The 18,065-nt window shown below is 41.7% G+C and overlaps 1 protein-coding gene across 1 annotated transcript in view; it reads right to left on the bottom strand.

Annotated features, from left to right (window-relative positions):
* Positions 1–18,065, bottom strand: part of LOC129714817 (uncharacterized) — a 102,406-nt gene that overhangs the window by 71,225 nt on the left and 13,116 nt on the right. The window contains exons 7-20 of the mRNA XM_055664659.1: positions 16,685–16,711; positions 13,469–13,495; positions 12,799–12,834; positions 10,960–10,986; positions 10,182–10,217; positions 8,933–8,968; positions 7,476–7,502; positions 6,061–6,084; positions 5,236–5,271; positions 4,719–4,745; positions 3,815–3,850; positions 3,521–3,538; positions 2,613–2,648; positions 1,328–1,354 (exon numbers count right to left, since the gene is read on the bottom strand). Of these exons, the coding sequence (XP_055520634.1) occupies positions 1,328–1,354; positions 2,613–2,648; positions 3,521–3,538; positions 3,815–3,850; positions 4,719–4,745; positions 5,236–5,271; positions 6,061–6,084; positions 7,476–7,502; positions 8,933–8,968; positions 10,182–10,217; positions 10,960–10,986; positions 12,799–12,834; positions 13,469–13,495; positions 16,685–16,711 (420 nt within the window). The remainder of the gene's footprint in view (positions 1–1,327; positions 1,355–2,612; positions 2,649–3,520; positions 3,539–3,814; positions 3,851–4,718; positions 4,746–5,235; positions 5,272–6,060; positions 6,085–7,475; positions 7,503–8,932; positions 8,969–10,181; positions 10,218–10,959; positions 10,987–12,798; positions 12,835–13,468; positions 13,496–16,684; positions 16,712–18,065) is intronic.

The following is an 18,065-nucleotide window of genomic DNA, read 5'->3' as shown; positions in this document are numbered from 1 at the left end:
AGAGAGCAAACTATGTTTCTCCTTTGTTTACATTACTTCTACGGTATTCCGAGATTCTTTCCCAGATCTGCAGAATGTTTTCCAATTTGCGCATAGGCAGAACTCATGCGCTGCTTCAGTTCTCTTGTAGTTCCATAACTACTTTAAAAGATGTTCCGAGAACTTGGAGATTTCTTGAATCCATTGTGTTCTCCGTCTATTTGTTCACGATGATCGGCATGCCGATTCGCAACGTTAAAATATATGAAGCCGTGGTTAAAACAGTCAAATTACAACAATAAACAATCGGCTTCATGATGAGTTCTAATGTCGTTTTAGGAGTAATCATGACTTTAATTTTTGACCTGAGATTTAAATTCAGAACAGTGAAAACATCGTCAGATGTCACTGAAAATAGGTACTATTTCCAATACATTTTTTTTTTCATTTCTGAGAAAACCTATGACTGTAGATTTTTAATGACAACTGAGCAATTTTTGGTTCACAGCTTGCACACCGGAAGTAAAATTACACCAGGTAAACCACATTGATCACTGAAGAATTGACGTTTGACTGATGGAAATTTATCTCACCAGAAACTTGAAATACGCTGAGACATGTTTCAACAAAGACCAGTTGCATGTTTATGCTATAAAAGGGACAGATGACATTTCCAAGAACCAGCAGTGCATGTATAATCAGGTGAGTTGTTCTATTTTTAGTCGGTTTTATTCAAATATGTTAATAATACTACTTTTTGTTCCGCAGAACAGCAACAGAATGCACGTGCTGTTTGGACACTTTGCTTCACATTCTAGGACAGGATAATGATATGCTGTGTGACGAAACTTCAATGTGTTCTTTGATATAAAGAGAAGGTTCACCAGACTGATTCCTGGGATGTCAGGACTTTCATATGAAGAAATATGGATAGACTCGGCTTGTACTCGCTAGAATTTAGAAGATTGAGGGGGGTCTTATAGAAACTAATAAAATTCTCAAGGGGTTGGACAGGCTAGATGCGGGAATATTGTTCCCGATGTTGGGGAAGTTCAGAACAAGGGGTCACAGTTTAAGGATAAATGGGAAATCTTTTACGACTGATATGAGAAAAAACATGTTTTACACAGAGATGGCGAATCTCTGGAATTCTCTGCCACATAATGTAATTGAGGCCAGTTCATTGACTATATTTAAGAGGGAGTTAGATGTGGTCCTTGTGGCTAAAGGGATCAGGGAGTATGGAGAGCAGGCAGGTACAGGATACTGAGTTGGATGATCAATTGCTGCACAATTCCAAACACCCATTACAACAACGTTCCATAAAATGCATTTACTTGTAATTTACCTTTAGTCTTTGCATCAAATTTGTCGGCTGTAGTAAAATTGCGAAATAAAATCTTGAATAGTTTGTACATATGTGTTGATATCTAAAAGCGACGTTGCTCGTTTACAAAATCTCGAAATATAACACGATAAACATGAGCCAGGCATTATTCGAAAGCTAGTCAAAGCGCAATGTTTTATATTGTGTCAAATATATCCTGTACGTTCTTCAACGCCTGTCTCTCTGGATAATGAAGCCAATGGCGACACGAATAAAAACCATAGCAAAGGCTGCACGACGTATATCACGAACAATTCAGTCCCATTTAGGAATAGAATTGTCGGAGATCTTGAACACACTGCCATTAACATGTAGACTAAAACATCTAGTAGAATTGTGTATACTAAAGTATATTAGAAATGCAATAGCTCACACTCACACCATCTGACTCCATTGCGCATGTTCCATGCGGACGTGCAGGACGCTGGAAGTCAGATGCTGCAAATCGGATCTTCTAATATCTCACATGCAAGGACTGGACTCCCAGGTAGACATACTCTTTCGACCTCAGTCACGATGTAATATATCAAGGCAAATCTTAATCTTTATATATATTTACTTAGATTAGTTTCTTATATCTAATGAGATAAAGATACGAAGTGCGCTGTGAACATGTTCCTAAACATTCAATATTATTTAACCATTGCCAGAATAGCCGAGATACTACTTAAGAAAGGTAGAGGTTGGGGACAGCAGCAGAGGTTGTTAACAAGGACACAAGTTAATCCGACTTCAATAATCGAAATAATGCGAAAATGTAATCTAAGGACATGGTATCGTGGCATGCAAGAAGTCATAATAAGATTTGGAATCGGCACGTGGCGCAGCGGTAGAGTTGCTGTCTTACAGTGCCAAGTTTGATCCTGACTACTAGTTGTGTATGTACAGGGTTTGTATGTCTCCTCGGTTCCACGTAGGCTTCCCCGCTGTATCACTAAAACATTGGACAGCGTGGCCCCAAAAATGTAAGGGTGCAAAATCTGACAGTTACTTTCGGCCTTCAAATAGAGGGACAATAGAGAGAACAGGTATTGCGACTGTTGAGAGTCATTCAGTAAACAGAGCTTAAAAGTGCAAACATTCTTCCAGCGAAGGCAAACGTATTGCAATCAACATCAAGCGACATCCATCTCATTATGTATCACATCATAACCACCTAGACGCGTAATGATCAATTGCATGGAAGAGAAAGATTATATTATTTCTATATGGTGCATAAAAATAATGATAATTATATTTTTCCTACTCTCTGTTGCCACGTCAGCCTTCAGTTTTGTGATTTCTGGGAAATATAGAAGTTATATATTTTAGATTTCTTCGAGTACAATGTTTTCTCGTCAAGGCATCGATAGATGTCATGAAGCATTCATGGAGGTGCCGCGTTTTTGCCGGTCTCCACACAAACCCGTGTTTTGAATTTTTTGCAAAATAATTTAAAATACCAACATGGATGGAACAGGCAAACGTATTTTAGACGCTTATGCTGATTGAATTTATTTCGGTACAATAGATTTTTAAGGGTTTAAATGCCACATAAAATATTATAGATCCTGAATGTAATGAACCGCAACGCATATAACGATGTTCCGCAATGACGATGTGCAAATCTAATTTGATGTTCTCACACTTAACTGTACTGACCTTGAACCCGGGAATATTATCTCTTGTCTGTTTATTCTTACACTCCAATAAAGTTGTTTCAGCAATCAATGGTTGTAACTCATCCTGTAGCAACCTTAGCTTTTTTTCTGACTATTCTGGATGACCTTTCTCGAATCACATTTCTTTTTAGGTGTGATTCTTCGTTCTGTTCTGTTCTTGGGATGGATGTGTCTTACGCATTTCGCTCTACCAAAGCGTTGTTCTCTAATTTAATAGCGCGCGTACCAAAACAATATAATACATAGATTTATCTATAACTGAGAGCTATGTAAGCAACATCGGGGATGGGTCGCTCATGTATTAGTGACGCCCTTAGCAATATATCCTTCTGAATTGCAACTCGCACTACAGCTCAGGAATGAATGCCCCATAATTCAACCTGAATGCCTGTACCTGTGCAGGTATCAGCTGTTGCATACCTATGCAATCCGTACATTTCAGATATCTCCATACATTCAGAAAAAAACATTAATTCCAAAACGAAACTCTAACCTTTATCCTTCGTTTCCTCTGTTTAATTCGTGTAAAAAATAATAGCACTCATATTAGAGAAGTCTTTGGGAATGTGTTGTACAGTGCAGTGCTTCTCTTATCAAGTTTTCAATTCCAACAATATTACAAAATACAATGTGTTGGTTTCAGTTTGACAGCCATGCTTAATATCTGACAGACAACTGCAATAAATAAGGATGTAAAACTTTTCGATGTTTTATTTGCAATGCTACTTTAATAATGCATGCGTGCAGATACTATTAGTAAAGATGTGCATTCAAATGTCCCGCTCACCTGACAGCACACAATCGTCTTTACATTTTTTGGTTTCTGCAAATAAAATAATTTTGTTTTCCACTTTAATCGATGTCTGGAACGACGAAATTAAACCGTATATTGCATCTACTTGATTGTTCCAAGTAACTGTATAGATTGTCCACGTGTGTTTAAGATGGAACTGCAGATACTGGAAAATCGAAGGTACACACAAATGCTGGAGAAACTCAGCGGGTGCAGCAGCATGTATGGAACGAAGGAAATAGGCAAGGTTTCGGGCCGAAATCCTTCTTCAGACTGATAGGGGGTTGCGGGGAGAAGACGAAAGGGAAAAGGAGGAGGAGGAGCCCGAGGGCTGAGGGAGAGATAGGAAGGGGAGGAGACAGCAAGAGCTAACACAATTGGGAGAATGGGGGGCGTGAGCATTGAATTCCCCCAATTCCCGGGCTCCTCCTCCCCCCCCCCCCCCCCCCCCCCGCTCCATAAATACTGCTGCACCCGCTGAATTTCTCCAGCATTTTTGTGTACCTTAGATTGTCCACATGAATGCCGGTGCTTTTTTTGAACATCCCTGTGTTGCTTTGAAGAAGCCCTGAACAGACAGCCGATAAAACCGCTTTGTTAGGGCAATGGTGGTTCCAATGGAAATCAGTTCGATCCTTCAATACACAACAGCAACGATGAAAGCGATGTTATATTTCCAAATACGTATTATGTATGTGATGTTACTTTAATTAGCTGTGACTATTGGGGAAACTGCAAATTGCAAAGTGAGAGCGAACACTGACTGTCGGTATCAATCTGGCAACACCAGTGGGGACAAAATAAGTTGCAGGCAATTTTCATCAGAAAGTACCCGCGAGGCGGAACATAGCCTCCCGTATTACCAGCAATACAACATCTGGACCAATCTATTCACTACCTTTAACTTTTTCTTCAACTTCTTTTTCTGTTGAAATGGAAAATGCAAAAACGTGCACTCATTTACAAAGTATAACATACATAGAAGGACATAGTCAGCGACACATCAAGTTGTAAAAATACAAATAAACATTTACGTTCCACAGTTGTTTAAGTTTGCAAAGTTCGGATATATTTTCACCGTTGTACCGCAATCGCTCTGAAGCACATTTCAATCTGAATTTTATTTAGATTTAACCGGTGGGGGGGGGGGGGGGGGGGGGGGGGGGGGGGGGGAATGGGGGGAATGGGGGGGGTGTGATAGGTGGCGTGGTGGGGGGGGGGGGGGTGATGGGGAGGGTGTTGTGTGGGGGCGGGGATGTGTAGGTGGAGGGGTGAGGGCGAGGGCGAGGGGGGTGAGGGGGAGAGGGGGGGTGGGGGGTGGAGTGGGGTGGTGGGTGTGGGGGGGGGGGGTGCGTGGGGGAAAAGCGTTGTTGGGAGGGGGTTGTGTGGATTGAAAACCAATTATTCATTCTCACCTAATTCGTCTACTCTGATTTTCAGCTTGCCGGCGTCTGAAAACGAAATTCGATACTTAAATAATTCCGCGCAGTTGGGTATTTCGAAGATAAGTCAAGTCAAGTTAAGTCACATTTATTTATATAGCTCATTTAAAAAACAACTCTCGTTGGCCAAAGTTCTTTACATTTGTTATAAGAATAGCACAACAAAACAGACTACATACATATATACACGTAGCCCTCACTCAGAGGACGTCAGGAAAGGCTTGGGAGTATAGATACGTCTTTAGTCTTGACTTAAAAGAGTCGATGGAGGGTACAATTCTGATGGGAAAGTGGATGCTATTCCACAGCCTAGGGGCTGCAACTGCAAATCGCGGTCGCCCCTGAGCTTATGCCTAGACCGTGGGATATTCAGCAACCCCAAGTCGGCTGCTCTGAGGAGCCTGGAGGTGGAGTGGTGGGTGAGAAGACCTTTTATGTAGGTGGGGGCAAGCCCATTGAGGGCTTTGTAGTCATGGAGGAATATCTTGAAGTTTATATGAAACCGCACAGGGTGCCAGTGGAGAGAGGCCAGGATCGGGTGATGTGGTCCTTTTCTAGGTGTTGCAAGAATGAACATAGACCAATAGCGTATCGTTTGTAGAAAATGCATTTCAATGTACATTGCTGGAGACCAGATAATGATGACACGGAAATGAAATTTCTTGTAAACGAAGTTATTATCTGGAGCCTATATGTTTCGTTGCTTAAGAGCTCTTTTCCGCTACAATCGTTTTAATTACGTTCCTTGCGCTACGTAGTATATTTCATTAACTGGGAATAAATAGCTTTATTACTCACCTGATTGTTTGAGGTCTCTGATCTCTGAAATTAAAATATTCTTGTATGAAATTATTGTCCAATTATCGTCTAATTATTGTCACCGCTGTTCGCCACGCGTTTTAAGTTATCGTCAATTCCTTTACACCTGCTTGTCCGACATAATCATCCAGCTTCATGTCGTTAAATATTCTGTGGCGATATCTTGCCGAAAAGCACAATAATGAAGGTTCAAATATAACAGTTCGAGCCTAAGATAGGCTCAATATGCTGGAGTACATCAACGGGAAAGGCAGTATCTCTGATCAGACTGAATGAGTGACGTTTCCAGTGGAGACCATTCTTCAGTGAGAGCCGGGGGAAAGGACAAGAGAGATATAGACTGGGATGTAGAGACATTTCAACCAAATAAATGAAAGATGTTCCAGAAAGTTACCATGATTTAAAAAACAACTGTCCATTTTGAGCGGTTTGATAGGTGAGAACGGGAAGCTTGTGCGGCTTCGTTGGAGGGGGCGAGTGTGGTGGGGTTGTGGAGAGAGAGGAAATGCAGGTTTTACATTAGGTTAGAGGAAATTAATATGAATATCACGTGGTTGTAAATTGCCCAATCGAAATATGAGATTATTATCCTCCAATTTACTCAGACAAGGGAGCCATGGGACATAACGGTGAGTGTGGGAATGGGAAGGAGAATTAAAGGGTTCTGCAACCGACCTATTCTGGCATAGTTGAATGTTTGCTACAACTGACAAGCTGCCAGTGAATTTCAAAGCATCAGCGCAGGTCCGATCTCGCGACGCTTACGGAATTACGGAAGTTGAGGTAATGTGCGACCTCGCGTAGGCTCGCACTTGTAGCGAATACAGTGCCAGCCAAGAGCTGGGAATACTCTTGAATGGGAATGGGAATGAGGATCGCCCCTCCATACCGTTTTACCGGCTATAACCTGCCCCTAGAAAATATAATTGTGGACGTAAGGGCAAGCCTGCTTGGTCAAAGAAAATGAAATGAATGCTGTGGAAAACGAGGACGAATAGTATTTTATTTGGTATGTTGTGTGGAAAATGAACATGCCAGATGTATGTATACTATATAAAATCAGCAATCGTAGAAGGAGAAACGAGTGATATCCAAACATGTCACTGGTAAAATGAATCTATGATTATGCGATGAGCCATGTATTTCCACAGAACTGTTTGCTCCACAAATGGTTGCATTATGATGATAACCTCTTGTTCTGCAAGTCAACTGTATTAAAACATGGCGAATAAAGAATTACGTTGATAACGTAATGACCTTAAACACGTATTCTACATGTTTTAAACAACACACAGCGCGGGAGGAATTCAGTGGGCCAGTCACCATCTGTGCACCTGTGGAAGGAATGTGCAAGCGACATCTCAGGTCGTAACACTTCCTCAGGCTCTACTTACCGGTTTCCTTTTCCCTGAGAGTTGTTTCTGTTCAGATATAGAAAATGAATAATAAATGAGAACGATGCGCTACATTTTCCGTTTGCATTTTGAAGAGGAGTAAGCGGTGCGGTTGATACACTGTGGAATTCATACATGGAATGACATCACAGCAGCGGCAATACATTGTAAAATAAATACAGAGAGAAACATATAAAGTTATGCCCCTGTCCCACTTAGGAAACCTGAACGGAAACCTCTGGAGAATTTGCGCCCCACCTAAGGTTTCCGTGCGGTTCCCAGAGGTTCCCGGAGGTTTTTGTCAGTCTCCCTACCTGCTTCCACTACCTCCGGCAAACACCTACAACCTCCGGGATCTGCACGGAAACCTTGCGTGGGGCGCAAAGTCTCCAGAGGTTTCCGTTCAGGTTTCCTAAGCGGGACAGGGGCATAAGACTGTTTGAAAATCGAGCATTTAGGTCAACTGAGGAAAAATAAATATATTCGGGGTATGTGAACGCTTCAGTTTCAAGCGCAGGGGAGCTATACAATGAAGACTACTAATTCTTGCCGCATTGTTTACGATCGGATCTGATTACCTAACTGTGCTTTTTTTTAAATTTAGAGATACACAAATCTCTGGATTAGCTCAGCAGAAAGGGCATCATCTCTGGATAGAACTAATGGGTGACGTTTCGGGTCGAGACCCTTCTTCTGACTGAGAGTCTGTGGAGATGGACACGGAGATAAAGAATTTATGAAAATGAGACGCGGGTCAAATACATTATAGAATAGACCGTTAGCTGGGAGAAGAAGCTGAGAAAGCACGACAGTTAATCCATTATTGTCAATTGATCCTGAAATGCGTGTCTTTTCATAAATTGCTATAATTCACAACGTATTGTCAATATTTTACGGGGCACTGCAAAGTACTTGGGTACATATGCGGCATGTCAGTACAGCACAGCATGCGCATGGGTGGAAGTAGTCAACGAGCTTGGAGGGAATCACGACTTTATTTTTCATACCTCATAAACAACTATATAATTGTAATGTCAGGTGGAAATGTCAAAGGCTAGATGGCTATATTATAGTCAGAGAGGCACATACAAAGACGGTGGGTGAGGCAAACTTATTAAACAGAGAGCGGCGGGTAGCTGGATTGCGCCTCAATGTGGTATTGGACGCAGATGCGATGTTTACGAAGATTTAGAAAGGGGCATGGATATACATGGAATCGAGGGATATTGATCAACCTGCATTGAGAATAGATTGGGTTAACTTGGCATGATGCTCGCCAACGAAACGTGTGCTTCACGGCGCTATGCTACGAATAAAACAATGTCAAAATGCACAATGCATTAATACAATTCTGAGCACATTTTTCGCGAGAATATTTAAACAATTAGAGATGACTATGCCATCAGATTCATAGTTTGATTAAATTTACATAGTGAATAGAGTAAATTTATAATTACGTGATGTTTTTAGGTCTTCTTTACACCTGTCAAGTTCTACAAATAGAATATGGTAACATATCTTAAAATTTTGCGTACTCGTTTGTTGCTGCCGCTATGTTGAGCAGTATGAGAAATTCGGGGGTCGATTTCGATTTGAGGGTCAAACCGGAACTTCAAATGCTGGACACTCACACCAAAGACAGGACATTTGGGAACATACAGCACGTCGCGCAACTTCTGTGGCATTGAAAGAGAAGTGGCGCTCCTGGTCGCCTCAGAATGAAAATCCTTCATCTGAAGTTGAATTCAAAAAGTACTTGAACAATTGGTAGGCGTTGAATGAATTGAACAAACGGAGCTATTCCATTCGTTCAGTTCCAATTATGGGTGCAGCCAATGAGAAAATAAGGAAGGTTGCGTTGTAAAACCGGGAATTGCACATTATAGCTAATGATAGATAAAGCAAAGGGAGACGCTGGAAATGTCCAGCAGTGTCTCAGGAGGATGGAAAACCGAATGTATAATTCAGATGATTCACTTTTCAGAGAAACAGATCATTTCCGAATAAAGTAAAAACAGAGAAGGAGGTTTACCAATCGTTGGACTTGATATGGAGACCTCACCTCCATGGACGACAAATGGATGTATTCCGCACGTTTACATCAGGTGTCATAAACACTAGGTAGGCGACATATGGTTCCTCTTGGGTTTAGTATAGGCAATTAATGTGAAAGACAAGTGAACACTCGTCGGAATACCCATTAGTTTATTAGGAAAAGGGGCTCCACAGACCCCACAGGCAGACATGTTTGGAAGACAATGACACAATAAACATTCATTTATTCAATAGATAACAGTTGCGTCGTAAAAAAAAAAGGACGCATTAATCATGTCCTATTAATCCTCCGTATGTTTCACTAGGGGTGCTATTCGTTAAAACCAAATTATTCCTTCTCACTGCACAATTTCAATCTTGGGAATAGGCTTTATGTACTCAGAAACCATTTGGGATTAGACCCGCAGAGCCCAATATATTTCACTTGCCTTGTCATGAGGATATTAAACGGCAGGTGTGTATGAAGGAACTGCAGATGCTGGTTTAACCCGAAGGTATATAGAAAACACTGCAGTTACTCCAGCATGTTTGTGTTCGACTTCTTATATGCTTTTCAATGTTCTTTCAACATTCGTTCAGATACAATGAAAATGAAATTGTACGTAACGTAGATTAGATGTGAAAGTCTGTTGTAATCACTTGCGTCTTTACCTGAAGTTAGATCTTGTGTTTTGTTGGCGTCACATTCTGCACAAACAAAAAGTAAGACATTAATTTCGTTCAAAAAGATAGTATGATATCACCGTTTGCAGTTATATTACAGGAAGACTGAGGATCCGTAAGAGAAGGTTCTGCTGAGTATTAACGGAATGCTATATGGGTTAGAGAGTATTAATGGGTTAGAGAGTATGTAAGAGATCTATAAACTATGATTGATTTCCCTAGAGCACCAGTGGCTGAAAGGCGATTTACATAAAATTAGCAGATGCATAGATAGAAGACGTGGTCAGAACCTTTTCACGTCAATTAACACGTATGCTTGGTATGACCTAGACATCACATAAGGCACGTACTTCCCCAATGTTATAGATTACATGGTTACACAAGCTTACGAGCGGAAGAAGCCTCAGTTTGCTTTTTCATTGTGACATACTACGAATAAATATCAGATGTATAGATTCATGGGTTCATTGAGAGATACAGTGAGGACATAGCACTTCGGCCCAACTTGTCAATGTGGGAGCATTAAAAAAACCCCACTTCATCTCGGATTTTTGTGTCTATTTAGGTGGTAACCGATTCGAGGCACTGATTTATTTGTCATAGCCATGAATACTAAACTGTCTGATGCGTGCTTGGTTGCACGTAGGGTGAGGAGATTACATTTTAGCACTACAACGCAAAACATAAAATGGAAGGAAAAATACATTTCAAACGAGATTCTCCCAAAATGCTAATTCGTGAGAGATTACAAAAAGCATGTGCCTACCCTTTTCCAACTTTTCCATATCGGCCTCTGCAAAGCAAATAATACACAATGTATCGTTAAACTTCCTGTGACAAGTGAACGAAATATGATGTGTAAATTAATACGTCAGTACTGAGTGTGAAAGTCCAACTACACAACCCTATAGAGCAACCTCATTCACATTCATGCTTAAATATGTGCGCCGCGTGTATTATTTAGTTATGTTATTGCTATTTTAATTTGATATCTATAACTTGAATGAGATAATTCTGTCGTCCGTTTTAACTTGTTGTTAGATATTTGCTGTTACAACTGTTTGCAAATGTCTGAATAGGAGTATTTCAAAATGACTCAACATCAATTACCTCTCACTCCGGGTGCAAACATCTAAGCAATTAACAGTCTCCGTCTTAAGAGCAACTCTAAGATGTTATGAGCAGCATAGAAATATGTCAGAATATGGCGCAACATTCATACTAACTTCAATTGAGCTTTTGGTGACATGGAGATAGAGGATTGTGTAAAGAATAAGGAAAGGAAGTGGAGATGGGTTGGTCACCAAAGCCGGAGGACTCGAAAACATTCAGGACCACTGTCAGAAGACAGAGCGAGATTTCCATGAGCTGCACAATCCAGCAGATAAACGGTTTATGGGGTTTAACCCGAGCAAGTGTGAAGTGCTCACTTTGGAGGCTGAATATGCAGTTCATAGCAAGACCCTTTACAGCAATGTCGAGGGGTCTGAGAGGTCATGTTCACAGCGTGCTGAAGATGGCAGCACAAACAGAGTGGATCGCAAAAATAAGGCGTGTGTTATGCATCATTCCTTCATTGTTGGAGACATTCACTATAAGAGTCAGGTGTCATTATTTGGCAGTTTGGGACTTTGGTCATGTTGCATTTGGATGAATGAGTGCAAGCTCTGGTCGCCCCGTTACAGGAAGGTCTAATACTAGAAGCCATAGCTACAGGGTGGAGTGCGATCAAATGTAATGGCGATCTGTGGGCAAGTTTGTTTTTACACTGAGAGTAGTGAGTTCTGGAATGTGGGTGGTGGTTGACTGGCGTTTTAGAGGCTCATCGTGAGGCACACGGGAGTATAGGGAATGAAATGATATGCACCATGTACAGGCAGATGAAATCAGTTTAACATGGCATTATGTACGGCAAAATCAGTGTGGGCCGAAGAGCCCGTTCCTGGGCTGCACGTTATATGTTCTAAAGTTATTGTTGCAAATATTGAAGCCACCATGAGACGTTTACTACGCGTAGTTTGATAGTTTGCTAACACTGTCGAATTTGCTAAACATTTCAAATATTGACACATATGAATGTGATATTAGTTGCTGTAATATTGATATGGTCTCATGCAACTATCTAAAAGGTATCGAATTATAAAGGGGTCCGTGGATATTGTTGAAAGCGGAGATAGACAAATTGTTGATTAAAACGGATGACAAGGGTTATGGGGTGAAAGCAGGGAAATTGGATTAGGAGGCATGGTTGAATGGCGGAGTAGACTAGATCGGCATATTGGCCGAATCATGCGCATATAAGTTGTGAACTTGCAACTTTGGATCAGATGGATACACATGTCCACATCAAGATGACAGCACAGTCACATATTTCGCATCACCGCGCGAATAGCTTCGTTTTGACTGATCCACTCCGCAATATATACTCCAAAACGTAGCACGTCACACGCGTATCCCTGTAGTATCGAGGTTTCCAAATCTCGCAATTCACATATCTACTTTGAATGATATTTCCCATGAGCGACGATTGGCCTTAAGTAGCATCGGAACGTATGGGTCAGGAATTCAAAATGCTTCAGAGAAATTCTGAGGAGCAAAATAATACCTGTTTCGATATACACATCCAGCAGTGTTTGCAGTGCTGAAAATAATGAAAATCGGTACACTTTTAGTTGGCATTGCCACCGAAACGCATAATGCAAAAACAGAAAAAACAAATTATATGATGCAGGATGTCATGCTCCCATCCCCCGCTCTCTCATAATTCACGGTGTAAGCTGTTATGAGAGCACCCGGGTCACCCAAAATGCTGTATTCGCTTTTTTTGGAGGTTTAGTTTATAGCCAGGGAAAGTTCCAAACTGATCTAACAAGGACACAATAGCAGGGCCACTGGCTGCAGGGTCGCTCACACGAAGAAGGAGGTCGTCGGCATTTTGAGACACACGACATTTCCTATTTCCTTTCCCAATGCACTGGAATAATGTGGTTGACCTACGTGCAATGGAGAGAGGCTCAATTGCAATCGTAAAAATAAGCGGAGACAAAGTGCAGCCTTGACGAGTGCCACATGTTAATGGAAAATTATCAGATCACAGATAATTTGTCTGTACACATGCTAAGGGTGAATGATATAATCGCTTAACCCAGGCTTTGGATTTTTTACGCGCCATTTATGTCGCAACTATCGCGTACCATTTATGTGCAAGCAAATAATTTCACAGTGACTTGTCACACGTGACAATAACGTATACAATAAACGAATCAATCCTTTACCATTTTCTGTTCTTGCCAACTTCTGCTCTGTAAGTTAAATACAATAGTATACTGAATACACGTATTCTAGAGAAAATCGCGCGTTTAGATCTATATTTCATAATTTCGGGTGATAAATGGGGTTTTTTAAACCAAGAAATCAACAAAATACACCTTTGTCTACTTCACCCGATTCAACTAATAATCGCATGTTATCTTACAAGTGGGTAGGGGATGAACTTTAGAGAAAGGTAGATGATATATTGACTGTATTGCGCTTTCTTTATAGAATAATGAATGCCCCCTGTACCGGCAAACCCTGTGAGACTGAAGATCGACGATGGCTAGAGGGCGGGCGGAGGAAATTTGTGAAATAATCTACTTGGGGAGAAAAGAAATGTTACGATGTTTAGTGAGCCCGATTTATAATTATTTTGTATTCTAATAATGTATGTTTTACTATTATTTGATAGTATGTCGCTGGTCCAATGATACCATATAACCATATAACAATTACAACACGGAATCAGGCCATCTCGGCCCTACAAGTCCGTGCCGAACAACTGTTTTCCCTTAGTCCCACCTGCCTGCACTCATACCATAACATAGAAACATAGAAACATAGAAATTAGGTGCAGGAGTAGGCCATTCGGCCCTTCGAGCCTGCACCGCCATTCAATATGATCATGGCTGATCATCCAACTCAGTATCCCGTACATGCCTGCTCTCCAAACCCCCTGATCCCCTTAGCCAGAAGGGCCACATCTAACTCCCTCTTAAATATAGCCAATGAACTGGACTGAACTACCCTCTGTGGCAGAGTGTTCCGGAGATTCACCACTCTCTGTGTGAAAAAAGTTCTTCCCATCTCGGTTTTAAAGGATTTCCCCCTTATCCTTAAGCTGTGACCCCTTGTCCTGGACTTCCCCAACATCGGGAACAATCTTCCTGCATCTAGCCTGTCCAACCCCTTAAGAATGTTGTAAGTTTCTATAAGATCCCCTCTCAATCTCCTAAATTCTAGAGAGTATAAACCAAGTCTATCCAGTCTTTCTTCATAAGAGTGTCCTGACATCCCAGGAATCAGTCTGGTGAACCTTCTCTGCACTCCCTCTATGGCAACAATGTCCTTCCTCAGATTTGGAGACCAAAACTGTACGCAATACTCCAGGTGTGGTCTCACCAAGACCCTGTACAACTGCAGTAGAACCTCCCTGCTCCTATACTCAAATCCTTTTCCAATGAAAGCTAACATACCATTCGCTTTCTTTACTGCCTGCTGCACCTGCATGCCTACCTTCAATGACTGGTGTACCATGACACCCAGGTCTCGCTGCATCTCCCCCTTTCCCAATCTGCCACCATTTAGATAATAGTCTGCTTTCCCGTTTTGCCACCAAAATGGATAACCTCACATTTATCCACATTATACTGCATCTGCCAAACATTTGCCCACTCACCCAGCCTATCCAAGTCACCTTGCAGTCTCCTAGCATCCTCCTCACAGCTAACGCTGCCCCCAGCTTAGTGTCATCCGCAAACTTGGAGATATTGCCTTTAATTCCCTCATCCAGATCATTAATATATATTGTAAATAGCTGGAGTCCCAGTACTGATCCTTGCGGTACCCCCACTAGTCACTGGCTGCCATTGTGAAAAGGATCCGTTTACTCCTACTCTTTGCTTCCTGTTTGCCAGCCAGTTCTCTATCCACATCGATACTGAACCCCCAATGCCGTGTGCTTTAAGTTTGTATACTAATCTCTTATGTGGGACCTTGTCAACAGCCTTCTGGAAGTCCAGATACACCACATCCACTGGTTCTCCCCTATCCACGCTACTAGTTACATCCTCGAAAAATTCTATAGGATTCGTCAGACATGATTTACCTTTCGGAAATCCATGCTGACTTTGTCCAATGATTTCACCACTTTCCAAATGTGCTGCTATCCCATCTTTAATAACTGACTCTAGCAGTTTCCCCACTACCGATGTTAGACTAACTGGTCTGTAATTCCCCGTTTTCTCTCTCCCTCCCTTCTTAAAAAGTGGGGTTACGTTTGCTACCCGCCAATCCTCAGGAATTACTCCAGAATCTAAAGAGTTTTCAAAGATTATTACTAATGCATCCACTATTTCTGGAGCTACTTCCTTAAGTACTCTGGGATGCAGCCTATCTGGCCCTGGGGATTTATCGGCCTTTAATCCATTCAATAACCCTCCATTCCCTTCTTATCCATGTGCCTATCCAATTTATTTTTAAATGATACCAACGAACCTGCCTTCAACACTTCCACTGGAAGCTCATTCCACACCGCTACCACTCTCTGAGTAAAGAAGTTCTCCGTCATGTTACGCCTAAACTCCTGTCCCTTAATTATGAAGTCATGTCCTCTGGTTTGAATCTTCCCTATTCTCAAAGGGAAAAGCTAGTCCACATCAACTCTGTCTATCCCTCTCATCATTTTAAAGACATCTATCAAGTCCCCCCTTAACCTTCTGCGCTCCAGAGAATAAAGACCTAACTTATTCAACCTTTCTCTGTAAGTTAGTTGTTGAAACCCAGGCAACATTCTAGTAAATCTCCTCTGTACTCTCTCCATTTTGTTGACATCCTTCCTATAATTGGGCAACCAAAATTGTACACCATACTCCAGAAGTGGCCTCACCAATGCCTTGTACAATTTTAACATTACATCCCAGCTTCTATACTCAAAACAGAATACCGAACAACACTTCAGCCCTTTTCAATGTCTTGAATTGAGTCACACGACTACTATCATGCCTATCTATGCAATAGATTCAAGATTAAATCATCTGGAGTATATAGCATTTGCATTGTAAATTTAATTTGTTTTTGTTGTCTAGAATGTCTGCAATTTTATATCTGGACATAGACTATTCCTACTTTAATCTTAGGTTAGTTTAATTACCATTAATTCGATAAGTCTCCATACGCATACAATATATCAGGTAACGAGATAATCCCTAAAAAGAACGGAAAATATAACTATTATAAAAATCCGCCACTATCACTAATCCCAAGATATTATATAGATTATTGAAAATACACGTGGTCTTCGCGCTGCCTGCTCACTGCAACGCTAGACGTGATATCGAGGGACGGTCGGTTTTCGGATGTTTTCCAAATAATTGCGGCCTTGTGAACAAATAAATTGTTTATACTTCAAAAAGTTTGTAAAATATTTTCCGCTTAAATGTTTGCAAACTGTTTACCTATGGTGAAGTTCGACCATTCCGATTCTACAACGAAACGTGGCAATTTCGTTTTTAAAGGAAAATGTTTGTTAAATACTCCAAAACAATACAATACACTGAATACAATACAATATCATTTATTTGTTGTTATTTGAACCCAGAGGTTCAAACGAAATTTGGTTTCCGCAGTCATACAACCAAGAAGAACCAAGACACAACACAATTTACACAAACATCCAGCACAGTGAATCTCCTTCTCACTGTGATGGAAGGCAAAGTCTTATCTCTCCCCTGCACTCCTCGTTCTCCTCCCGAAGGCAGAGTCAAAGCCCCCGGTGGGCGATGGTAAATAAGTCCCGCGGAAATTATAAAGCCGCGCCGGGTGATGTAAGGCCCCGCTCCAGGTCATCCTCAACCCCGCAACTCGGGCGGGAGAAGTCGCCGTTGCGGAAGCCCCGAAAAGCGGTCTCTCAGTGTTACTGTCCACCGGGCCGGCGGCTGGAGCCCCCGACTCTCGGGGGCCGGGTCGCAGCAGCGCGCCACCACCGCTCCTCCCGCTCCGAACTCGGCCAGCTTCACGATGGTGAGTAAGTCCGCAAGCTACGCGACTGGAGCCCCAGGTCGTTCGGGTTGGAGGCCGCTCCACGGTGCTAGGCCCCAACGACAACGGAGAAAAGGTCTGATTCTTCGTGCAGGGGAAAGATTTTAAAAGTTTCCCCCCCCCCCCCCCCCCCCCCCCCCCCCGCACCCCCGCACCCAAAACACATACCCAGTTTTTTTTAAAAAACGACATTAAAACGAGACCAAAAAAAATGTGTTTAAAAAAGACAGACGGACTGCAGAGGCCGCTGCGACGTGAGTCGCGCCGCCCACCCAGTCACCTATTCACATTCATAATGATAATGTTGTGAGGAATGGGTTTCAGTTATAGGGCGGTAACAGGCCCAATGCACACCTTGCACATGCCGAACCACATACCCAACTAGACTGTCCCATCTGCCTGTGTTTGACACATATCCATCTAAACCTACGCTATCCATGTACTTGTCCAAATGCATTTTACATCGTTCATGTTAGTACGGATAAAATTGTTAATTTCTAAATTCTGGGAAAATATGAAGATATTACCGAAATTGCCATTTTTTGTCACATTTGATTAAGTTAACGTCGGAACCTCGATCAACTAGATAAAAACAAGATACGCTATACATATCTTAAAGGTGGTTCTTGTAGATTTAGAGGTAATGTCTGCTCTCCTTAGTCCGTTGCATTTCCTCATATCGTCCCGCAGTTCCCCAGAGGATAATTCACGGCACTAAGATGAATTGTCCTTCGCAATGTTTAAATCAATTTGGCTTCATTTAAAATAAATCGGAGAAAGTTACTTTCGACTGCCACG

This window comes from Leucoraja erinacea, chromosome 42 (genome assembly GCF_028641065.1).
Source record: "Leucoraja erinacea ecotype New England chromosome 42, Leri_hhj_1, whole genome shotgun sequence".
Classification (NCBI taxonomy): domain Eukaryota; kingdom Metazoa; phylum Chordata; class Chondrichthyes; order Rajiformes; family Rajidae; genus Leucoraja; species Leucoraja erinaceus.
The sequence above is the reverse complement of the archived record's forward strand: the minus strand, read 5'-3'. Positions and strand labels throughout refer to the sequence as shown.